Here is a 25823-nt window from a genome sequence, read left to right on the forward strand (position 1 = left end):
GGACTGTTATAACTCGACCGTGTAAAACAATTGCAAGCTTTTTTATGGTGAATATTTTAAGGGAAGAACTTAAAGGATGTTTTTTTGTACAGTGGTATCTTCCGATCACGTTCAATCTCAGTCTCTGTCTTGCTCTCGCGTGAATTCCATTGCTAATATAAAATTCCATAGGAAGGACTGGAGTGTGTACATTTCCACAGCTGTTTCAAAAAGGTAGAACATATATCTAATGAGAACTTGATCTAGCCTACTATCTAGCCTACTGTGTTTACTTGAGGATATTGTTTAAGGGGATAACTAGCTCGTAAAGACACCGTTCGTGTATCAAATGTTAGCAACAAGGCTTGTCTCCCGTGTTTCAAAGTTACAGTTCACGTTATTAGCTAGGTGTCAGTACAAGATAAGATTTAGCAAAAAAAAAAAAAAAACCCAAAAAACCCCTGCAACTCTCCGTTACATGGTTGCTTCTCAGCTAGTATAATAAATTGATGTGCTGTAATCCACGTGCATTTATGTTGTAATGACGGTAACGTCAAATCTGACGCAACATCTGGGTACTACATGGTGCTCAGGCTAGTGAGGACTATCCTGCGGGAGCCTGTCAGTCACCTGTCAAAATTTGCAATGTGTAGGTAAGCCGAGGTAGCAATGAAAACGCATATTTTGAGTCAGTTCAAGAGCCGTTGCGTTGACTTGGTCCAACTCTTTCTGTCAACAGATTGTTTAAAATCTACAAATGATGTTGTTTTTCTGGACTGTAGCATGCCCTGTGAGGTGAATCCAAGGTTTGTGCTTCTGTACGGGTCTCAGAAGGGCCAAGCCCAGTCTATAGCAGAGGGTGTAGCCGAGGAGGCCGAGGAGCACGGACTGGTAGCTGAGCTCAGCTGCTTGGAACACAAAGAAAAGGTAACTACTGCACATTGTAACCATTCAAGTAGAAGCAAAGCTGTTCAAACCTCTCTTCTACTGCATGGCTGCTGGTACACACTTATCACATTAATGATATCTTGGTAAACGTGACGTATTTTCTGGACATTAATGTAATGTTTCATGTTGATAATGAGAAAACCCTGTCACTGATTAATCATCTGACTGGTTCCAGTACAATCTGGAAAAGGAGAACGCTCCTGTTGTCTTTATTGTGTCTACTACCGGAGATGGGGAACCGCCAGACAATGCCCTCCAATTTGTAAGGCGCATCAAGAAGAAGACCCTCCCCACTGACCATTATAAACACCTTTCCTATGCACTTTTAGGTAAATCCTATCATGAAAGTCTGATGCAACTGTTATTTGAAGTTGGTTTGTCAATATGAGGGACTTGATTTGCAAAGCGTGCTCTTGTAAATCATTACAATGCAGATCACTGCAGCACAGTGTTTACTCTCCGAACAGTTGCTGGCTTAAGAAATCTTCATCTGTTTTCTTCTGTCTGCTCCAGCTTTAGGAGACACGAATTATGCAAATTTCTGCAACTGTGGAAAGATAATTGAGCGACGTCTACAAGAACTCGGAGCCAAACAGTTCTATGCGACGGGATATGCAGATGATGGTGTAGGGTAGGCGCTGTAAAAAACAAAAAAGCATAAACATCCAACTTTCTCTTCTTTATCTACACTGCTCTGTATCATCGTGTGGACTTTGTTCTCTCCAGGCTGGAGGTGGTTCTGGACCCCTGGCTAGACGGACTGTGGAAAGCAATCAAAGGTGCCTTATCAAAAATGGCTTCTGATAGGACTGGCTACTTGAATGGAGAAGCAGTAGATTCTACAAAGGGAACTCCTGATCCATCCTCACCAGATGTCCAACTGAACCCCTTAAGCATAACTGACCGCCAGAACTGCGAGTCAGTCGGAGGATCCGTAGAAACGGTCTCCAAATCTGCATTTGCTGCCTCATCTTCAGCTCCTGCTACACAGACTGCTGTTTCTGATCACAGGCCAGCCGCTTCTGCAGGGAGCCCTGGTTTGGCATCCCAGTCTCATGGAGCTGCCAGAGTTACTACATCAGCACCAGAGACTCAGACCAAGGATGCTGGAGTTCCCGGTGTCATACTGGCATCATCACTGAAATGTTCCCTACCACCACTGTCTGAGTCCTCTCTTAATGTTCCTGCCCTGCCTCCTTCTTATCTGGATGTCTCCCTACAGGAGGTGGACACGATGGAAGAGGTAAAGCTTTGATACTGATGATAAAAAATGCATTTATGCTGCATTTCACCCTCATCTCATAGATGGTTTCTCGCAGATTATTGGACCATTCAACAAAGAGACTCTTCATGAGGTTCCCATACCCAGAGCAGTTCAGCTGACCAGAGGAGACTCAGTCAAGACGGCTCTTTTCTTAGAGCTTGACATCTCTGTAAGCTTGGCTTTTTTTTCTTGTCTTGTTTTTTTTCTAAGCCTGCAGTATGAATGTATAATAATTTGAACTCCAGTGCTTTTTTGTCATCCTTAGGCTTACCCAATGATGACCTATCAGCCCGGAGATTCGTTCGATGTGTTCTGCCCTAACAGAGCCTCTGAGGTGGAGGACATGCTCCACAGATTGGGCCTTTATGACCAGAGGAACCACAGAGTACATATCTCTCTATGTAAAGACACTAACAAAAAAGGTAAACTGTAATATGGTTGTGTAAAGAACATTGTAAAATTGATTGCATTTTTCCCATCACATCCTTGTGTTTTTACATAAATGTTCTTTCCTCCCTGTGTGCAGGTGCCCAGGTGCCACCCTACATTCCCAAAAACATTTCTCTGCTGTATGTGCTCACATGGTGTCTAGAGATCAGAAGCGTTCCTAAGAAGGTACTGTCTGTCAACACAGTGCGCCACAGCTACTTACTTTGTAAATTGCATTGCCCAAGCCACTTCTCGATATGACATCCGACTTGTTTTAACTTATCAGCATAATAAGGGGAAAGACATTTTTTAGGTGTCATGTTTTCTCCAGCTAGAGCACACTGCTCTTATTCGTGTTGTCAAAGCATGGAGAGAAGTGTGTTGTATTTCATGAAGAAGTGCAGTTATATTTGGACAAGGATTTTCCCATATTTTCTATTTGGAAAAGGGAGGGTACTCAGATAATCTGTCAGGACAGAGCCTGGAATAAAAGATTTGCTTGGGTTCATTGTTGAAATAGACTCATAACTACACTACACCAAAACTGAATGTGCTAAGCTTTGGTTTGGGGCTAAAAGAATGATTAAACTAGCCTGGCCATCCGTGTTAATAGATGTTGACACTTGTGGTGTGTTGGTTACATTCTTAAACTTTGGGCTGGGCATATGGCATGCGAGTTTCACCTGATTCACTCTGCAAGATGTTGCAAATATCCTGTTTCTAATTTCCATCTCTCACGCTATTTTTTCCCCCCACAAAATCACATCAAGTTAAATTCATTATTTAATTAAAAAAAAAAAAAACCTCATTATAGTCTGACCAAAATGAAAACCATTCATTTCCCTCTGCCTTGAGCTGCATCAGTAGTTTACCGTTCCTTGTAAACAGCACACTGAATGACAAAAGAAAGACAATTTGTAAAATGTCAAAATATGGCAACAATCCAATTGCTTCTTAATAAATACAACATTTTTAAGCATTGCTCACTCAGCACAGAGCATTGCTTAAAGCACAAAAATAAACAGCACTTACAGCACGGTATCTATCAAGAGCACACTGCAGTTTTTAAAGAGCATGTTATATTTTGTTTTCCAACATCTTAGAAGAGACCAGAGGGAAAGATTACTCCCGATTTGTACACTGATTTTATTAGAGAAGCTTTCTACGGTCCAAATCAAATTACTTATCTGTCAGAAATATATATTTCGTACATCCTTTTTTTAACAGCTACCATCAGTCTGGTTCCCTGCTGTATATAAGGCTCACGCGCGGTCTCATTTTCTCTCGTGTGTTATTAAATTCCTTCACGAAAATTGACTGTTTCAGGTCAGACTGTTACTGCAGACTTAAAGGGCAGTAAGAGTTTTATTTTACAACTCCTGTCTGTGTAATCCAAGCACCCAATCTGTTTTATTAAAGCATTTACAACTCTATAATCTTTATACTCCATGATTTTTAGGATAGTGAAAGATAATCACCTCAGCCTCTTAGTAAGTGCAGTTCACAATAATATACGTAATAGCATTAAATGCAGAAGATAGTTTGCATGGCCTGGTTTGCCATTTCCACTGAGAAAAATATGAATGTTATTACTAAAGCTATACGCAGATGCAGAGACTATCTCTTGACACTAGTCAAGTAGTGGTGAAGTGCTGTCTATCAGGATGGATTTGAACTTGGGGATAATGCTTCTTCCAATACTCACTCCAAGAATATGCCTTTTAATCTCTTCATACATGCACTCATAAACCTAATAAGTCACCGAAATTATACAGAACACTTAGGCATGACAAATATTCAGAAGTTGCAGAGTGATTAACAATTGCGGAATTTCGTGAAATTACTCCGGAGTTGCTCAGGAGTTGCGTTTTAATCACAGCCAGCAAAAAGATTAACAATAATTGATGAAATCAGTTAAACAGCAGTCTGTCCTCTGCAAATTGAACATGTTAATTGATGGCATTGATAGATTTTGATGAATTTTGCTTGAGGATTAACAGGCTGCCTTTTTTGCCTTTGCCAATTTTTCGGTAGTGTTAAAAGCATTTGAAAACTGAATGACAATTTTATGAGGGCAGAAAATGCATGATAAAATGTTTTTTGTTCCATAACTGGGAATGGTGCCAAGTTCCACCTCTGGAGTTTTTACCTACCTAGGAAACTAGCAAAAATGTATACGTGATTGGCCTGTGTGCGAAGTGGAATTGAAGTGTTCCTTACTGCAGAGTCAGAAAAGGTGAACAAAATCATGACCATCCGACAGAATTGCAGATCAGCTCCGAGTGACCCTCCTTCCGATTTCTGTGTCTCGAACAGGCTTTTCTCCGAGCGCTGGTGGAGCATACGGGGGACAGTGTGCAGAGGAGGAGACTACAGGAGCTCTGCAGCAAACAGGGCACCGCGAACTACAACCTGTACGTGAGAGACCGGAGCCTCAGCGTTCTGGAGCTTCTCACATCCTTCCCGTCCTGCTCGCCTCCTCTCAGCCTCCTCATAGGTCAGACACCCTGCTTTTGTCTCAGTCACTCACTCAGTCTTTCTGGAAGTGTTACACAACTTTGTTTATTTAGTTTCTTTCTCTACTGATTCAAATGTCTTCCCCAAAACTATATAGTGCACCTTTTACTCTTTATGTCACACAGCAATAAGTACATTTAATGCGATAAATTGTCAATTGGCATATTTTTATGACGTTGTTGAGTTTCTCTTCCATGTTTTATTATAATAGATGCACGTTTAATTAAATGCATGCTACCACGCTGCCTGAAGCAGTCGAGAGTGATTGACTTGAGACTGGGATTTACACCGCACCTGTGCAGTGTATCAGTGGAATAAATGACTGCAGAATTATTTATTCCACCTTTTGAAAAGACCTCGGGTTATGTCAAGTCTGCTAATCTATTTGTCACTCAGGCATGTTTGTTCCGTTTCATCCATTAGGGGTCACTGCAGCACTAGTTAAGCGAGCTGCTTTGAGCACAGTCTCAAGGCTGAATTTGCCAGAGCATTTAATTAGACTGAATGGTCAGACGGTGAACATCGCACGGCTCCCCAAAGGATCAACACTCATTTTCTCGACTCGTTGTTAAGTACTAGCTGGCCCAATATGGTTTAGTGTCAGTTTTTGGGAATATGATGGCACCATTATAGCTGCAAGGCAAGGGATATTTTAATTATTATTTCCACCCTCTGCTAATAATATTGATCAGTATTTGCTACTGTTGGCTGTCTGTGTTGTCCCAAATATGACCCTTTCAGCCAACTGTTGGTAGAAAGCTAACATTTTCTCTCAGCCCATTAAGATAGTTGGCCGGTTGTTCAGTATAGATCTAATAAGCTTTGACTGAAAGTTACCAGACAGTGAAATTAGTTGGCTACAGCTTTACATACGAGCTGAGTTGTCCTCTAAAACAGCTGTGTCACAGCTCTTGGCCTCCCCCAGTGTCAGTTATTTTTGGTCTACTTGCCAGCCACAGCACCTTTTTTTCCAGTGGTGAACTGATGCAGAAATTGGGAATCGCGACAATCGTGCCCCGTGAAAAATGTGGTGTCGGAGGCCCTTCGGGGGCAACAGCTGCTTACCGGTGAGCCACTGAGCTTTGCAAGGACACGAGCACGCAAGAGGTCAGTTTGGATCAGAGGTTAATGGTCAACTCTGACTCAGTGTGTCACTGCTAAAGTACACTGCTGCAGTTTTGTTGCGCTGTTCTTGGTTCATTAGCCCGGCTGAAGGGGAGGTGTTTGCTGATCAGAGTTTATGCTGTTATACACTAACTATAAATAATGAGGAGAGAAACTCGGTTGTCTTTGGCCAAGTGCAGGCTGGGTATGAAAGTAAACGCTGGGTATAAATTGAGAAAGATACCTCCTTCCTGGAGTCAGCTCTCTTGTTATATGGTCCATTGTTTCACACAGTGGGTCAGATGAAAACTTTGGGGTCATAGCCCCAGAGAGCAGAATGCTGTCCAAGAGCATCTTTTTCAATTTTCTTTACCACAGGGCTCAAATGAAATTCTACCAGGGTTTAGCTTTATTCTTGTTTTTTTTGTGACCTGTGGGTGAACTTAAGCAAACTAAAGAGTTAAGTAAAGTTAACATGTCCCCGCGCTCCCCCTCTCTCCAGAGAAGCCTGCGATGTATAATAAGGTTTCTTTGTCACAGACAACGCACTGCATATCAGACATAATTCTATCTTCTTTCGTTTCAGATACATGAAAATGTCTTGGAAAACTTTTAAATGGTTTGGGAAAACCATGAGCTTGCAGGTCCTTTTCTCAGAAGTATCTCAAAATTAGCATTTGTAGGCTATTAAAAAAAAAAGAAAAAGGAACAAATCTTACCAAGGAGAATTCTTCTTAATGCTCTGATGCTAACCACCTCCCTAATTCTCCACTAATTCCTTCTGCAGCCAAAGAAACTATCCATATATCATAAGAAGTATAACTTTTATGTTCAACCACATTGCCATCTCATTTTTTCACGCTAAAATGGTACCTCTGCATATAAATTGCGGCGCAGAGAGACTTGTGGGATGGAATAGATTGTATTGTTGTGCAGTATGATCGATGGTACCCCTGAAAATGATCATTTCTGAAAACATATCGGGCACCCTGGGACTGTATTTTTTTGGAACAGAGACCTTTTTTTAAATACATATTTTAAGATGTGTCCTCAAGCCACTCACTGCAACGACAACAAAAAAAAGAGGTTTTAAAAGTGATGTATCCTCTGTATCTAGCAGCAGTATCATCATGGTGCAGTGATGTGGGATGATGGATTGATTGTCCTCTGTTTCGGACATGTGCTGTCACTCTGAGATAGAAACGCAGGAAACCGAGCACCGTGCAGCTGCAGAGGATTGTGTTAGCGTACATGATACACCGCCTGATGGAGAGGTGTGTGTTTCCACTGATGGGAAGGATTGCTGGATATGTTGTGTGAGATGGTTTGTCCAAAAAAAAAAAAAAAAAATTTTTACCCTTTGGGGGTTAACTGCTGGCCATTACAAGAAACATGAATTCCTTTGCATCACAGCTTAGTCGTAATTAATCCTTAAGATTTATTTACAAATGACTTACTGTGAGTTTCAGCTACTTTACAAGATTATTGATTACAACAAAGCAAGGCCAGTGTGTAATTCTAGCTCTCCTTGTAAATTGGCCTGCCTCTCAGTCTCTGATACATTTCGGAACTCTTCCTCTAAACATACGAACATCTTTTTTCAGAATAAAAGTTCTCACTTTAGTTTATTTCATTGCCATGCCAAACATTTGGTCCAAGATTCTGCTAAATAAAAGATCGGAGATTTTTTTTTTGGGAGCTGCAAAGATTAGTTGATTCATCAATTAGTTCATAAGTCCGTTCTCTGGTGGCGGCTCCTCAAATGTGAGAAATTGCTGCTTTTTTTTCTCTCATGATAGTAAACTGAATGTCTCTGCGTGTTTGAGTGTTGGTTGAATAAAAAAGCTATTTAGGCTCGTGGGCAATGAGAAATTGTAATTAGTATTTTTCACTATTTTCTGACATTTATTAGACAAAATGATTAATTGAGGAAGGAATCGGCTAAGGTTGTAAGAAGTAGTGATTATTGTCATTAAAGTGAAAATTGACAACCCTTTTCAACTCTTGTTTATCTTTTGCACGGTTGAGTTTGCACAGTTACTCCAGTTGTTTCACCGTTACCTGGGATAGTGACCAGGTAAAACAACGCCTCTGCCTGTTTTGGTTGCGCAATGGCAGAGCAGTTTTAGCCGTGTATCAACCGTCATTGCTCTGGAAAAAAGTCAGCCGTGTGGCGATGTATGTACTGCAGTGAAAGTGAGGCTTATAGGGAACAGCTCTGTACATGGATGGAGCCATTTATCTACAACCATGACACTGTGCAACCAATTTTTATTTCAGAATGTTAAAGCTTACAGTGATTTTATTGCTAATTGAAGGATTCACCTGCGACTACCTTCATGATTAATCACTTAGTTGATTTTTTTTCCCCATGAAATGTCCAGAAATTGTGATAAATCCTCAGTACAATTCCCAAGAGCCCAAAGTGGCGTCTTCAAATTGCATCCTTTGTCACACCAATAATCCAAAACCCAACTCTTCTTTTACTATCATTAATGTCAAAGAAAAGCACCAATTCCTTACATTTAAGATGGGAAGTGCTTGACGCTTTTGCTTGAAAATGACTTAAACAACAATCAAAACAGTAAAAAAATTCTTTTGATTGACTCATTGATTTATTGTGTACTCATTGCAGCTCTACAGTTGGCACATTTCCCAGTCTCAACAAGATCTTTGCTTCTCAGTTGAATTATAAACAACAGAATTCTCCTAATTTGTTCTTATTCTACCGTCCTAAATGTATGCAGATTTTTTAGTCCACATGTCGTTATCTCACTGTTTTCTATTCTCTAAAAATGTTTGACTAAGGCTGATGGGGTTTTTTTTGCTCAAAAGCATCTTCAAACTCACTTTTAAGTGTTTCATACGTCACCATTTAAAAAAAAAAGAAAAGAAAACAGCTCAAAGAGATGAAATGGACGTCAGAGTGCGGAGCTGTCTCGCTAACACCCTGAGCTGTTTAGATGTCAGAGAAATCCAGAAAGAGAGGAGGGAGCAGATTAAGTCCAGCTGTTTGTCTTTCCAAGCAATTTAGCAGAAAAATGTGTTATTGTAAGGCCTCAGCCAGTACATATGGTGCAGCTTTACTCTCCCAGGTTCATCTATCACGGAGATACAAATAAAATGTAAGGGAGTACATAGCAAGCACATTACAAACTCTCAATCACTCTTTTTGGGCCGTATCTAATAGTTGGTGGTGTTCATAGCGAAGCGAATGGCAAATCTTGGCGCTGCAGGATGAAAAGTTATCTTCAACTCTTGTAAGTTTTCCTGATTTCTCCGACACATCCTCATGGATACATTCCACACTACATATTACCCAAAAGAGGGCACCTTCATTGCTGGCATTGAAATAAGGTCTGCATAAGCAATCTGTTTCCTACTGGCTCCACATCTGGACACTTGGGATTCCATAACCCTGAGTTTGTAATTTCATAAATATAGAAGTGTGTCCTAGAAACAAGCCTGTAACCTGGGTGGGGGTAACTCTACAGGATAGATTGGTAGGTAGGATGTCTCGATGGACCGAGATGACTTTCACTTATTTGTCTCCTCTCTGTCACGGCTGTCTGTGTAACAAAATCGTAGCCACGCGGAAAGGATGATTGACAGTTGTGCTTGCCTTTCAGAGCATTTGCCGAAACTGCAGCCGAGGCCTTATTCAGCAGCCAGGTAAGGTGACAGAAAAATAAGAATGCAGGTAACATTTTGTACTGCATGAAACTGTGCACATTTTGTGCCCTTTTTACATCACGTTGTTGGAATAACAACTATCCTTGAGCATGTATGTCTGTCTTACTCTCTCCACTGCTTCCCGATTTCTACTGGTGCACAATCAGTAAACATTGAGACATTTGCAAAGATTTTTTTTGTTCATCGAGAAGAATCTAACCCTTGGAGATGTTTCTGACTAAATTAAAATATCTGTCGAATTTCGGAGAATCCATGAAACTGCCTACTCTCCAGTGATTCTAAATATATCTGGAAATAGTCACAACAAACAGTGAATAATATTGATAAACACCTTTTAAAAACTATTTTGCAATAGTGACTGCGACAGAAATGCGGCCTCCCTGCTGCTCACTTGTTTAGACATATTCAAATACCTCTTATTCAGCTGTCTTCTCAACATGATCATATTCTTCATGATGGGGAAGATGGACAGAATATTTCCTAAAATCATGTAGTGTTTATCATAAATTCATCAGAAAATACATTGCTAGGAAAGCTTATCATAGAAACAGCATATCATCAGAGTAACCGCTAACTGTTGCTAATTTTAACTGCCATTATATAGTTACCTCAGTTAGCCATTTAGGGGAGTGTTGGTGTTCACACCAGGTTAGGGTTATGGCAGGAGCACAGGTGCTTTGGACCTCCACAGAATGGGGCTAGCTAGCATGATAACTTCAGTAGATCTCTCTTCAACACTACATGAGCATTATAACATAACATTCTTTCAGATTCAGTTGATAATTTTAGTTAAGTTTCGAATGTTGTCAACTACAATTTTTACATATTTAAAGGATGTATAATACCCCAGAGACGATGCATAAGCTACCCAGCGAAGTGTCATTTAACATTGGTGCTGTAAGAGGGAACTAGCTAGTATTATGCATTTATTTTGTTCTCATAACCTTGTGACTCAGTTTGTAAACCCGTTGTCAGTATTTTATTCCCGTGCATGCGTCACGATATAGTGCTACATCCTCAGCTTTGTTTATTAGGTACAACTCGAGGAGACAGTCGAGTCCCCGTGATATAATATATATTGATCCTGGACTATTGGCAGCTAGGAAATGCGCTGCTTCCCACTGGAGATCTGGTATTTAGCCAATTCTCTCACAGCTTTGTGGAGAGCTTTCAAATTATCTGACATTTGATAGGGATTATTATTACATCAAAGGGAAGCGCCATGAATAATGTGTGTGAGGAAAGTGTGGCACTTTCGTTTGAATTTAGATTTGAAGGTACTGAGAAACTATTTTATAAAGAAACAAGAAATGATCTGAACTAATGACGAATATAACTTACTGTAATAATTATTATGTATGCTTATATGTGGGCATATGTCTAACGTTTGTTATGGCCCTGACCCTTAACATAGTAGTCCATGTTATGTGTGTTTGGGATGGGTATTCATAGATGTAATTCCCTGAACTGAAAAAAAGTGCACAAATGAATGGACTGTAAATAAAGCATAACATTTAGCAAGTTGTACTCAGTTTAAGAAGGCTCAAGTGTTCCCTTTTTTTTGCATCACTTAGCCAGTTATCGATCTGCTCTTCCTGTTAAGCTAGCACCCATTAGGTTTGCTGTAAAGCTCACATGGAACAGAAACATCTAACGCAATGTCAAACTTCTCTGCTCCTCTCATTAGTCCCTCCCTTAGTTGCTTGTATCTGTGTGTGTGTGTGTGTGTGTGTGTGTGTGTGTGTGCGTGTGTGTGCGTGTGTGTGCGTGCGCTTGTGAATGTGCTGAGAGACAGAGCACAGACAGGAGCGATGGTGGCTGTAGTTTATCAGATGGTGCAGAGACATTAGAGGCCTGCATTATTGATGCTGTGGTCAATAGAGGTCTCTAGTGGCCCACAGGAACTGGAAAGTGAAGGATGAGAGAGCGTGAGAGTTCTTCAGCCGGCAGTGTAGACTGGAATGGAGAGGAAGCAGAGGCAGTTTTATTAAAGCAAGATGAAAAGGAAGTTATTTTTTATTCCCTCCTAGTCGTGTTTTCCTAGTCTACGATGATTGTCACCAATGTCTAGATCGGTTGTTAGCAACCAGAAGTACTTTTATGCGAGGGTGTACTTCTATAGCTGTCAGGCGGTATGTGGAAAGACGGTGGAGTGGCCCAAAAAAACCAACGCTTTAGACAAAACTAAAGAGAAATAGGGTTACGAATGGATGAGATGTCAATCTTTGGTATATGCTACATATAACAACCTACCAGATTTAATAGGCTGTCTGCATACATACCTTCCACCGACCAGCGGCCAGTTGTCATTTCCTATATTTGTGTCACACAGTGGGAGACATGAATGTAAGGCGAGATTATGGCTGATCCTCATCAAACTAAATGTTGAACCTGTGTCGTACAGAAAAGGAGAAAATTAACTTAATTCGAGACTTGTCTCTGTCTCAGGAACACACCTGACCTGGAGAGCTAGAATGAGCATATACAAGTAGCAGATTAAAACAAGAGGCAACATTAGGACATGGACACGGACAAGCAGTAGAACAACATGAATGCATTAGTGTTAAAAATGGCCACTGGCAATGAGAGCGAGAGGCGACTATGCCCGCTTAGGAGACAGGATATGTATACCACCTCATACCACTGGTGTAGCTTGTAATGCGTTGTCTGTTGTTAGCGTTGAAATAGTCAACTTAGCTGAAAGTTAAAGATAAATGGTTGAAATAGTTAGTTTAGCTGAACGTAGGCTAATGGATTAATGGTCGAAATAGCTATCTTAAAGTAATAGTCTAGCAATTTGAACAGTTAGCATAATGTAATGTATAAATGGTTGAAATGCTTAGCTTTAACTAATGGATGAATGGCTGAAATAGTTAGCTTAAAGTCAGCTAATGGATACATGGCTAAGTAGCTAGCTTAAAGTAATAGCCAAGGATAATAAGTAGGTAGGAGGGTATATTGTCGAAATTGATAGTTTAAGTAATGGGCAAGCGATGTTAGTAATTAGTGTAGAAATAATGTAAATAGTTGAAACATCCAACTTTTGCCACCTCAAGTGGGAAATAGTACAGATGCAAGTTTGACCAAACCAGCCTAAACATTGTGGGCTTTTATATAATATATATTTGATAAGAAACAGTTAAAAATCCAGTTGAATATTACTTAACACAGTGGGAGTTGTTGTTAAAAGTTGGGAACTACTGGCATAGCTCACAATTTAGCACATTTTATTGTCACGTCCATATTCATAATTGGCATTGCGTCAAATGCCCGTGTATCCTTGATACTTTGATCAGCTGTTGTATAACTATATGTCTCTAAAGGTTGTTTGTGTGAATCATTTGAAGAGGCGCTGTTGTCTGCTCTTGAGAATCCATCCTCACTCGTCATGTTTGTGCCTTTCTGTACCCTACTGTCTTCCCTCTGCGCCTGTATTTCACTCTATTTTTCTCTTCATCTCCCTGCTTGTCACTGTCTGTGAGCCTTGCACACACACTCTCACAATACACACTGTTGTCTCTGTATATCTCTGTCTTCCTTCCATCTCAAACTCTCTGTGGTATCCTCTCTATAGCTCCTGTCTTACGCACCCGGGAAAGCTGCATTTTGTCTTCAACGTCGTAGAGTTACCAGCATGCTCTGGGCGGCCTGCGGGGAGGCGAGGCTTGTGTACCGGTTGGCTGTTTGACCTCATCAATCCTGTCCTCCTTTTCCCAGGGAAGGATGAATCCTCCGGCAGAACGGCTCTGCCAAAGGTAATGAGTACCCTGGAATACGGAGAGCTGAAACTAGATTGTGCAAATTTGTGAACTCTTGGATATATAAGCACTTATCAGCCAGGACCAGGAAACATATCAGCCGAGTACAAGTGTTCAGGTGCTGTAACAGTTCTAACCCCAAACTGAAAGGCAGTAAAATATACACGGTTAGGTCGAAATTTTGCTCCACTTCACTTTGCCACCCCCTTTTCGTCTTTGTCGTTGTTTTGTTTAAAAAAAAAAAAAAAAAATGCCAATAGAGCTGAGCTGCCTTTTCTCCTTCAAAATACTGCAGCTCAAGATGTTCTTGAGTAAAATAGAAAACAAGCGTGGAGCAGGATATCAGAAAATTGTGCAGTATGTCCACGGAACTGCAGAATCCAAGGCACTGTGGATTCAGCCTGTTTCAACCGAATGTTTTAGGCTTCTCTGCAAACTTTATTTTTTAATTTCTGGAAATTAAATGTGTGAGGGGAAAAAAAAAAGAAAAAGCTTTGGGCCTGTTGTGTGGGCGGTTAATTAAAGAATTAATTTAAATTAAAGCAAGCAAATCCTCTCTACTGCAGACTCTATGGATTCCTCATGAGTTTCCCTATTAGTATGTCTTAGAATATTAAGTAGATCAATTAATAGATTGGTGGTCCCACAGTGGCTTCTCAGCACTGTTGTAATTACTCTCATTATTTTAAATGCTTGCTAATGTCCTCTGACCCCAGATCCATGTGAGTTTGAGACCCAACTGCTCCTTCCGGCCGCCCTCTGACCTGTCAGTGCCTTTTATAATGGTCGGACCGGGCACAGGAGTTGCTCCCTTCATCGGCTTCCTCCAGCAAAGGTATGGCAGATTTGATAATCCATTAAGATATTATCTTGTGCTATAATAAGTGACAATTTCATCAAGTCATAGTGACATGGTGTATTGAGATCCCCTGTCTCCCTCAAGAGGAATCAAGTGCATGCAGGACGTTACAAGATACGCAGCTAAATGTTCATGTTGAGCATCAGAAACACGCAGGTTATATGCTGATTTTTGGGCCGTGTGTTGCGGATTGTTCCCGTGAAGATTCTTCACCCAGCAATGAATATTCGCAATGTTCAAGTGATGTTAAGTGCACATCATCTACGCATATTTTCTAGTAATCTGCAGAGACAATTAAATGAGACCCCTGCTCAAAGCCGATAAAAGTCGACGTCATGTACATCTCATCAGGCATAATAAATCTAGCGCCTAGGGCTGTGATCACGTCAGGGATTATTTCAGATGCTTCGCTCGTCTCGCCAGGAATAAATTAGGCCCTCTCTCCGACACGCAAGTTTATGGCTGAGGCCTGTAATGAAGAGCCAGGAGTCATACCAGCACATGCATCGTTATTGATTTGAAAGTAAAAAGTCCAGAGGGCGGTGGCTACGTTGTTGGAGTTAATCAGTGCTCGTAATTGCCGAAGAGGTGGTGTGGGATATTGACTGTCAGCTGAGTACTTCTCTCCAGCTTCTTTAATCGTTGCTGTCCGAGTCCAAATTCTTGAGTGCTATCATTTGGAAGAAAACGTGACATTCAGTTTAATTTTCTGCGGTTCTGAATTGACGGCTACATCGAGATTGCAAAATGATGACCTGTCAGATGGGTTTAATGTGACTGGAGATTCTCTATCCAGGCCGATGCCTGTGTGTTGAACCAGCCCCATAGCCTAACATGACTTGTTAGAGAGCAGAGTAAGCCTTTTGAGTCAGACTGACATGTCTAACTCTTGGGTGGCTTTGTATAAATGAGGTTGTGCCCTAGTCAACTCCAATTGTCTCTAAATCCCTCGGACGTCTGCTCTGGTGGGGCGGGTGGCGTCAGCGGGTTATTGCTCTGAGAGGTGACACAGCATCAGCTAAAGTGATAGCAGTGGTGGATTGTCTGTCTGTAGCACATTCAAGGGAATATAAGTGGTCATCTGGGGTGAGAAGTGTTTGCGCCTTTGGGATGCAGGAGAACCAAAGATAGCGCACGTCTTCCAGACTGACCTGGTTACACCACTCCTCTTCTTAATGATCAAGGTTGAGCCAGAGGGACGATAGTCTAGTTGAAGGCAGTGATATGAACACATCAGTCTAACTTTGATCCTGACAGCAGTATCCAAATGTTTCTCTCTCAAATCTAAGCTATCAAAATACACATAAGTGTTTTATTAATGGTCTGTCCTTGCAGATCTGCTTGTCAATGCAAGCAAAACATTCAGACCTTGATTGATTTTGGAAGGCTTTGTTTCATAGTACAACAACTACAACCCATCATCAGATGCATCCTTGAGAGTTTTTTTATTTCATTTTTTAGATTTCTTTTATTACATTTGAAACTTTTTTTTTTTCCTTCAATAGACTCTTCAACGTTCAACTCACGTGAACCAATCTCTCCAACTCTCTCTCCTCAGTCTGTACTCCCTCTCCGTGTCTCTCATCCCCTCCCCTGCCAGCTGGGTATTGTGCCGGAGGATTGTATAAACCTGTCATGGTGCGCGGCATTATACAGAATCTAACTTGAGATTCCAAACAAAGCCTCGGCGGCTGACACTGCACTCTGATAGGAGATAACAATCACCAGTTTGTCAACGGGACACCGTATCTGCCTCCAGGCCCAAGAATGGTCCTGTTAGCAACAAAACAACATGGGGACACTTCGATCTTCCTACCTCTCCCCCCTCTTCCACTCCCACTGTTAATCGATGGCTGTTTTCAAAAGTACTTTGTATGAGTTTGTTGCGCTGGTAACAAGTGGAAGAAGAGTCTCGAAAGGTCAGAGGCCCACTTGGGGGTGCCAGACGATTTTAATAAGGCCCCCCCCCCCAGTAGTGCGGTATTGATTGTTTGTGTGGAAGGACTGTGATTTCCAGTGTCTTTTTATCTAGCTGGGAGCAGTGACAGTTAAACAAATATTGTATTTTAACTGAATGGTTAGCCTTAATCTCCAAAACAGCTCTAACAAGCTTTTATTTTGGAAGAAATCTGTTTGCTCAGTTTCATACTTCGGCTTGCCAAAAGGAGTACTTGGCACGTTCACAATACGACAACCGTTTATTAAAGTTTGTGGGAACAAATATTGAGCTTCCATTTATCAGTCTGAACAGACAGCTGATTACAATTAGGCCACAGCATCTTGCTGCCTAGCGCTGTACTGTACGCGCTGAATGTATATCGGTCTAATTCCGCGATTGTAATTTCAGTGATTAAGCCCCGAGCTGTTGTTGTTGTTTTTTTTTTTAGGTTTTTGTTGTATTTGTATGCCTAAAAAGCCACTCAGCACGGAGCTGCAAAGGAAACAAATGAAATATATGAGATAATTGGGATGTTTACCAAGTCTTCACCTCGACTTTCCGTGCAGTTTCCCCCTCCTGCTGATCATTTGAATGGCGCTGAAAGGCAACCGCTTCTGATTTCGACCCCAAATGGAGTGCTCTGTAGATGCTGCCTCCCCCCTGGGATTGTATTGCAGGCTGTTATAGTGTGGGCATGTGATGTGATGTGATTTGTATTCAGAGAAAGGCACTGGTGTGGTCTACTCAGAATGGAATCCAGGTTTTTCATATTGGTATTGATCCCTTCAGGGCAGGCGGCGAGAGGAGAGAGACGAGCCCACTAAAATGAGTTTACTTGAGGCTGTTTGCAGATCAGAAGAATCTCGTCCAGGATGCTAATGGATGGGATCTGAGCGTTCGGATCAAGTCAGCCAGACAGCTCTGTTACAGGGCCACATTCAAAGACGGAGAGTTCAAACAAACGTCTTCGCTGTGGGATTTTATTAACTGGTCAATTTTTCATTTAATTAATGAGGGCGTTTTATTTTTCAGTATTCACATCAGACTTGCATTGATTTTGTTTTTTAACTACAGCTCATTTGTGTATAGCTGCGAGACATGATAGAATAATCTTTTTTTTTCTTTTTTGATATATTATGTCACAACATGAGTCAAAAAACAATTTTTTTGAAACCAAGATTGACATCATCACGTTGCTTGTTTTTTGTCCAAGAAATAATTTGGAAGATATTCAATTTACAGTGATGGAACGCAAATAAAAAAGTGACATTTTTGAAGCAGATAAAAGAAATGTCCTGCTCTGCATGCCCCTTGAAACAAAAACAATGTAATTCTTATCAGCCATTAGCAACATTGAGGGAATCAGCATGCAAGAGTTTTATTCAAATGTAGCCAAATTTGAGTTTCACTGTTATTTATAAAAAAGTTTCTCCTGCTGAATTTTTAAAAAAATCCTGCCTGTGGTTTTGACTTCCATATTTGCTTGATAAAACTTCAGTTTCCTCCTCATTGAGGCTGTTTCCATCTTGTCTTTGTACTTTTCATCATGCTGTTGGAGAAAACCCTCGCTTACAAGAATTTGGATAACCATGCTAGTGAAAAAGCGATAGTTCCCACATTTTATCCACCATTCAGCTTTTAGTTTCACTGCCCATCTTTGCTGAATAGGGGAAAGTTTCTATGTACAAGCATACCTTTGTCACATCACAACTATTTTGGGGGGCTAATCATGGTCCAGTTTGCAACTTACACAAGTATGATGGGAAAACTTACACACACTGATAAGAACTTTTCAGTGAAGTAGTTGAAGTTTTTGCTTGAATACGTGGAAGAGGGCATGCTTCCACCAAGGCCTGATAGTCCCCTTTTGTACTCACTCATAGATGCCAGCCATCTAAATACAACAGACGTTTTCCATCAGGATCTCTGCATTATTCCCTGAGGAATTGACAAAATGTATCAAAAAAAAATCTTACAATGTTTAATAAATTCCAATAATTCCTATAAAAATGTGCTCAAGTCGCTCAAACAAATCAATTAATCCATTTACCATTTCAGCACCTTTTTATGCACCATACAAGTCCATCAAACACAAGAGTTGGCTGCCATTTTGATTTTCCGACTTCTGGAAAACACAAGCCACGATTTAGTCTGTAGGTGAATATAAAAGGATGGGGTTTAGGGGAATCAGCACCTTATCCTCGGAGTGCAGCAGCGCAGCACAAAGGGCCTAATCTCAATGCCTCACCGTGGCATTCCTCAGCCCCTCGTCGTGGTTGGTCACTTCACCAACCACTCTCTCTCTTCTCATCCCTGCTCCCCTCCCTCCAGACGGGGTAAACGATAATGCCCAGCTCTTTAGAGAGTCCACTGACTGATGGTATCATGAAAGGTTGAGGGTCAACAGTTGTTATCTGGGAGAGAGCTGTCACCTTTGCAGCAGGTGTGCAGCACAGATACCACTAGCCTCAGAGCCGCTTTGTGCCACTGCGTTGCCATTTCCTGCAAAGGATTCTGGGAGCTTTGCCAAACTCCTGAGCCACAAGAGGAATCACTTTTGCAGGAGCAGTATTTTTTTTAATTTATTTATTTCTTTGCACTCAAGCAGTTGGACACACACGAGAGTACGCAAAACACACACCCACACTACAAGCACAAGCCCCAGTTTCATTTTCAGTAACTGTTTATAGTAATGAGATCTATCCGTCTGTTTGGGCGAAATTTAATAATACATATAATGCCCTCGCTGCAGCACGCACAGTCGTTTCCGTGCATTAGGCAATTGTGGCACTCAGTGTTCTGTCATTGCAGACAGTGCTTAATGGTGTCACTACTCTTCTTTAACCTCTGCTGCGAGGAAGGACTCCCTCTCCTCCATCTGGTCTGGTCGTCTGCTAGTATTGATTGACCGCTAACATTCGCCGTTTGACTTTCAGAGCGAAGGAGAGGCTGGAGAACCCCGAGGCCACATTTGGCGAGACCTGGCTGTTCTTCGGTTGTCGCCACAGGGACCGTGACTACCTGTTCAGGTAAGCTGGGCTTCTGTTTTCTCACTTCAGGGCCCTACACTCACACATTCACATATTCTGTACATACTTTTCGGAACCTTTTGTTAGTCAGATAACTGTTTCCCATACCCACCTCCCTCTTCACTTTGCTGCTGCGTATCATGTATAGAAATCCGTGGCCCGCATCATGAGCGCTGCTCTGTCTGCGCACATGATGTGGGTATTCATTCTGCAATTACAATGAGCATGAGCATTATGGACAGTCTGTTTTGTAATTATTGAAAGGATGTATTGCAAGATGTGCATAAAAAGAAAAGGGGCATACAAAGTCTTATAAGTCAAGGCAAAAGCTTCGTTGTCGTTATTGTGATTCAAGGCAAGAAGTTGTATAAAGGTTCCTTCATTGAATCAATTTCCAAGTTGATGAAATATTCAGATATCTGTCTCGAAATGTTTTAAACAACGGCAAAAACAACTCTAAAAACCTTCCTGGCACCACACACAAAACGTTAGCAAGTAGCAAGTGACTGTAGCAGCTAAATGCTCGATATTTTCCCTATAGTTTGGTCGAGATCAAATCAGACCTAAAATGACAGTGAATATTGATTTTAACTTGTCAGCATCCAGAAACATGACTCAAAATCAACACTGTTTGCTTACAAGTTTGCCATGTAAATTGAAGAGGGGATGATATGTCAATGTTGTGCTCACAACTTGTTTGTGCTTCTCCCAAATGGCCCAAAATAATCATTAATGCTGCTTTAACGTTAATGAATTGATAAGGTCGAGCGAGTACCAAAAAAATGTGTCGTTATCTGAATTCACGATGAAGTGAAATCCCTGTTTGGAAGCTGTCCAGAGTTTCTTCTTTCAAGTTTATAAAACACCTGGACTGTAAATATTCCTTTCGCTGATTCATCTGACGCTCAATCCTGAAGCTCCCATTCTTCAAACAGTTTTTCTATCAAATAATACATTCAGCAACCTCTGATCAACCCATATCAATTTCAGGCTTAAGTAAACACTTCTTTTAATCAGACTAAAACAGAGGTATATTCCTCCTTTTACCCTTAAACTGATACAAGGAGAGAAAAAAATGCCCTCCATTGAATGAGTGATCTGATACAAGTAAAATTAAACATTGATTAAAGAAATTACTGCAATGAATCATGAGATCAAATCATGGTTGAAATTTAATTTATTCGTCATCTGTTAATTAAATTCTTGGGGACTACATAAATCAAACTATATTATGCGGAACTGAAATACTACACTGTACGGTTGTCAGCTGAAATGAAAATAAAAATAACGTCAACAGAGGCTTTCCTCTCTCTTCCTCAGTGGACCCGCTCCGCATGGGGATACTCTGGGATGATTTCTGAGATGATAAGAACAGTCTCACTGTTTTCTTGTGGACTTTAGGAACAATATGCTGGTTGCAAGCATTGTAAGCAGGCTGCGTAGAACCTTATACGGGCAGTGTAGCAGTATTTCCAGGATGAGTTACACTCATTCACACCCGGAAGCAGCTACACTGGAAGCGGTTTGGGTTGAGTGCCTTGCTTAATGCAGCTCAGTAGTGGTAAACTTTGCCACTTGGTCAGTTCACTCTACATCAGCAGCACATCTGTGTTCTGCACATCTGACTGACCAATCCTTTCCTGGGCCTCGGGCTTGGGTCGTCTGTTCACTCTGACCTCCCCTGATGATGGGCCTGAAGGGGAGCGGGATTTTCATTCTGCAAAACAAACTGAATCAAAGTAAACTGTACGAATATAACACTTTTTTTGGATTGACCTCTTGTTTCGTCAAAGCTTTGTAAACTGACACCGGCCTGTGAGTAGTTCAGTGCTCTGATCACTTTGTTTTGGCTTTCCTCTGTCCCGACTGCACACCAATTGATCGGCCCTCGCTGCTATAAGCAGCGCGCGTGTACTCAATGCTAGTGCACTGATCAAGTTCTTTGGCAGGATTAAATAGTGTGAATGGATTAGCATCTTTAATCACACTAGAAAAGATCACAGAGGATGCTGTTTGTTCCCCCTTTGTTTCCTCTATCCCTTAGTTAAATACCAACTCACAGCCAGGTAGTAGACGGTGTTTGTTCACAGTGTGGGCTTCTCTGATGAACACCCCCATAGTGTTGACCAAAGCGATTAGTCCGTGTTTTATGAGCCACCCGTGAAGAACTGTCCTCGATTTAAATAGGTTAGCAGAATGAACAACAGAGAGAGCTACATACCTGCAGCTGAATGGCCTGCCTGCATTCATCTCTGCTGGATTTCTCTAAAAGTAAACGCAGTTCAGTGTCTAGCAATGGAAATGAAGCCTGCTTGGCATAGTTTGTAGTATTTTTGTGTCCCAGATTTTGAAAAGTTCATCTGAAGTCGTTGTAAGTAGGGGGGGGGGGGGTTGGTTTGAGGACCTTGTATGACCTTGTATAAATACAACATGAACTACTTTTTGTGCGTATAAATATTGAAAAATGTCGAGACAGGATGTGACCAACTGTCTGATGGCGTTCCAAATTTCCTACCAGTGAAAAAAACTAAACGAAGCGATGCGCCTCAATCAGCCGCAGCACTTAACATCCCTGTGAGAGGCTGATGCCAATCTGTCTGCACGTCACATCAAGCCCGTCCTCCCCTCTCCTCTCTGCTGCACTTATCCTTCCCCCCTCCGTCCTTCCGATTTTCTCAGCCTTTTCATGGCAAGTGGTTTCATGCTGTAGGGGAAACACAACCGGGAGGCCTGCTGCGTTCACATTAGGGACCGGGATATTGCCACGGGCTGTTGGTATACAAACACACCGAGGAGTGTGGCAGGTTTCGGCTCTCAGAAAACCTCCTCGACTGTTGTGCCTTTTGAGAAAATCAGCCGTCATCAGCCAGTTTCAGCGTGCGCCCCCATCAGTTTATGATGATTCATATTCAGACATCAGACAAACAAGATTGCACTCTCCTCTCCCTTGTTATGCAGGTTGTTGTTTTCATGCTCAAACAGGCTTTGTAATCACAAGTCCTGGTCACAGGAATGCAATTTCAATGACTAAATGATTAAAGAATGAGATTTTAATGACTTAAAGGTTAGGTGATAAACATTGCTGGAGAAGCAACAATTCTGGATGTTTCCTTTAAAACAAAGACAACAACACTCATCTTTTTCCTTTAGTTTTCACACCGCAGCACCTGTGTGTTTTTGAAAAAAAAAATGCCTTATTATAGTCTAGGGGTCACTGCAAAACACAGCTCCCGGAGGCGAAGACCTTCACCCATGATCTCATAGCCCCGGCTTGTTATGAGTGTGTGCGATTGTCTGTGTGTGTGTTTTCCCGCTCATTCCGACTCCTTAACTTTAAACAAGATGCTCTGAGCCACAGTAAACCCTTTACTCCCTCAACACCTTCCTCTATTCCTTCCCTTCCAATAGCACCCCAGGCACTGTAAAAACACTGAGGCAGAAGAAGGAGTTAGTTGGCAAGCGAACCACAGATGGGGGAGCAAGGTTACACCCGGCTGCAAGGCTGGGAGGATTGATTGTAAAAAAGATGCTTATAACGGTGACTCAACCTTGCTTATGAAATCCATATTTTTTTTGCACTTCCCTTGTTAAACAAGATAAATTGGTTGTCTGGCACAGTTTTTGCTCAGACCTTTTGCCCATCAGTGTTCTGTTTTATCGAGCTTGACAGGTTTTTTTGTGTTCTTAGGAAATGTTCTGGGGGTCATATGTCTTGTTAAAGCTATTGCTAAATATCTTAAGGGAGTGTTGGGAGTGAGAGGATGAATAGTTAGTAGGAAAGCTGTGTTGAATGCTTGGCGATACACTTGCATTTCACATGCACTCCCATAAAACCTTGGACAGGTGCTGTGCCACAAACTTGGTCTGCCATTCGCCGTAACATCTTTTTTTCCTCGTCTTGGCTCTCCTGAACAACCTGTCACAGAAGTTACAGAAGTAACCTTGTAGGAAATTGTATTTACGATGACCTGAAATGTTTGAATGTGTCTTCTGCCATCTTTCACCTTTGCCCAGAGAGGAGCTGGAAGGCTTTGTGTCCAGCGGTACTCTGAGCCACCTCAAGGTGTGTTTCTCCAGAGATGACCAGCTGGAAGAGGAGGACAAAGACTCTGCAGCACGATGCAGATACGTCCAACATAACCTGCGACTCAGCAGCCAGCACGTCACTGACATCCTGCTGAAACAGAACGGTTGCCTCTATGTCTGCGGGTAAGACTGACTAATTATAACAAGTCTGATGCAGATTTAAACAGCTATATTTGCCTTTTCTCACTCTGCTTTACATCTATCCCAGGGTCTACCTGGCAAGGTTGCGTCATGTTCTGGCACTCAGCTGTGAAAGGACTGCAGTACAAATCACTCACAGCTCTTTTCTTTGCATGCCTGGTTTATTTTTTTCACATCCCTGTCTTGTCTCTGAAGTCTTAAATTTACTCGTAAATCTGTATAGATTACTTAAAAAAGCCTTTATTTTGCCGGGGCACTACTCAATTACATTTTCTATTTGACAAGAAAGACCTGGCCGAAATAGCTGTGTAGAGTAGTAAACATTAAGTATGATTATCTTTAAAGATAGAGGGTGCATATGAATCTTTCCCCCCATTTTCATTGAGGTCCATTTTGTTAACAAAGGCAGCGAAGGCACACTTACAGTACTGCACGAGAAAGTCCTAATATAGCCATATATGTGCTGTAGAGTTGATGGATATCCAACTTCATGACAGGGAGCTGATCAAACACGCAGCAATAAAATATCCCATGAGAAAAGAGAAATGCATGATGTAGCATCACACGTGTTCTGATTAAATGTGTTGTTGCATGTCAACAGAAGAACCTCTTAACCCCATCCCATGTAAACAGTTGACCTGATCTCTTCAGTCGGAATCATTTTTAAATGGAATGAAGAACTATTGTTCATGCAAACGTAGCTAGTGATGCAACATCTGAAACAGTTTCGAGCATTTATGCCGTATATATACCCCTCTTTGTGTATCACAACCCATTGTGACAACGAGACAAAGCCAAGCACACATCGGTATATAACAAGTCAAGTCGAGTCATCATTGGTAAAGCTCAGTATCACATTTTATGTTTTTCTCCTCTCTTATCCCTGCCAGGCTGCCACATACACCTTTTGAGTAAATGAACTTTGAATCATCAGAACTGTGCGAATTCCACCAAGTCAAAAAAATGTCACTTCAGGTCCACAGGATGATGAATCTACCTCAATATGCTGCAACAGCAAGATAAAGATTTCTGCAATTTCCTTCCAGGAGGCACTCCTGGGCTGGCAGCACTTGCTGGTTTTCTGAAATAGGGGCCAGTGCCACGGTGCTGTGCAAAAACATGCCTATTGATTGTGTTGTATGTTTCCTTCACCAGAGATGCCAAGAACATGGCAAAAGATGTGAATGAGACCTTGATAGAGATGATCACAACAGAGCTTCAGGTGGACCAGCTGGAGGCCATGAAGAGACTGGCCGGGCTGAGAGAAGAGAAGCGCTACTTGCAGGACATCTGGGGCTGACAGCGGACTGACGAGATAAGGGCATTTTGCAGCATCCGCTGGGCTTTTTCTTTTATACACCTGAAGGAAAAAAAAAATCAGCACGCTCAGCTGTAACCTCTAGAACCATAAAATTGTGGATGCTAAATCCCAGACTTAGTTTACACCACCCAATGCTACCAAGATGGAATGTACCATGCTGACCTGGGGATATCGGTTCACTACATCATCTTGGGCTTTGCTGTTTGAACAGAAACGACCTTGGTCGGGGCAATAGTGCCGGAGATTGGTCCTGCAGTGTGAAAATGCTTTTAGTGTAGACAAGCCTCCTTCCTTCGTCCTGTCTGGGGAAAAAGCATTTACTTCCTTCGGCTGTGATGGAGTGATTTTGATGAGACTGAGAGTGGGATATCACTCCAACCCAGATGGAAACAACACAGCAGTTTGTGGTTCTTTAACTATACACTGACTGTAAATTGTTTTTTGTCCTTCAGGATGAAAGAAGTAATTTTTTAATGAGTTATTTGGGGTTTTGGAACAGATCAACTCTAAATGCAAACTAAATGCACAATGATATACCTCTGTAGGCAGAGGAATGTCTTCAAAGGTCCCATATTATGCTCATTTCCAGGTTTATATTTTGATTTTGAATGTCTTTAAGTATTACCTTATTCTTCTCATATTGTCCATTTCTGCAGCACCTCTATTCACCCTCTGTCTGAATGCTCCGTTATAGTGCCTGTTTCTTTAAAGGGATATTCCAGTGTAAATTTAATCCATGGTCTAAATCACCGTGAA

General features: G+C 41.5%; 1 protein-coding gene across 2 annotated transcripts; it reads left to right on the forward strand.

Annotated features, from left to right (window-relative positions):
- The first annotated feature begins 111 nt into the window (after window positions 1-111).
- Window positions 112-25823, forward strand: mtrr (5-methyltetrahydrofolate-homocysteine methyltransferase reductase). 2 transcript variants are annotated; one of them, XM_030398681.1, is made up of 15 exons: window positions 112-213; window positions 762-906; window positions 1103-1256; window positions 1441-1558; window positions 1654-2170; window positions 2247-2360; window positions 2457-2613; window positions 2718-2806; window positions 4937-5117; window positions 9871-9913; window positions 13509-13689; window positions 14409-14527; window positions 19427-19519; window positions 23534-23728; window positions 24902-25823. In XM_030398681.1, exons 2-15 carry the CDS (start codon window positions 763-765, stop codon window positions 25044-25046), a joined length of 2250 nt encoding a protein of 749 aa, XP_030254541.1. In that variant the 5' UTR covers window positions 112-213; window position 762; the 3' UTR covers window positions 25047-25823. The 2 variants fall into 2 exon arrangements, with proteins under 2 accessions (XP_030254541.1, XP_030254540.1); XM_030398680.1 differs by lacking the exon at window positions 112-213 and adding an exon at window positions 347-632.

The sequence above is a fragment of the Sparus aurata genome, chromosome 19 (genome assembly GCF_900880675.1).
Source record: "Sparus aurata chromosome 19, fSpaAur1.1, whole genome shotgun sequence".
Classification (NCBI taxonomy): Eukaryota; Metazoa; Chordata; class Actinopteri; order Spariformes; family Sparidae; genus Sparus; species Sparus aurata.

What these genes read in the sequence shown, in the direction of transcription:
- mtrr (XM_030398680.1), top strand. Translation starts at nt 562, where the DNA reads ATGGTGCTCAGGCTAGTGAGGACTATCCTGCGGGAGCCTGTCAGTCAC. An exon ending in TCAAAATTTGCAATGTGTAG is followed by an intron (nt 633 to 761) that starts GTAAGCCGAGGT and finishes TCTGGACTGTAG; the next exon opens with CATGCCCTGTGAGGTGAATC. An exon ending in GACCGTGACTACCTGTTCAG is followed by an intron (nt 19,520 to 23,533) that starts GTAAGCTGGGCT and finishes ACCTTTGCCCAG; the next exon opens with AGAGGAGCTGGAAGGCTTTG.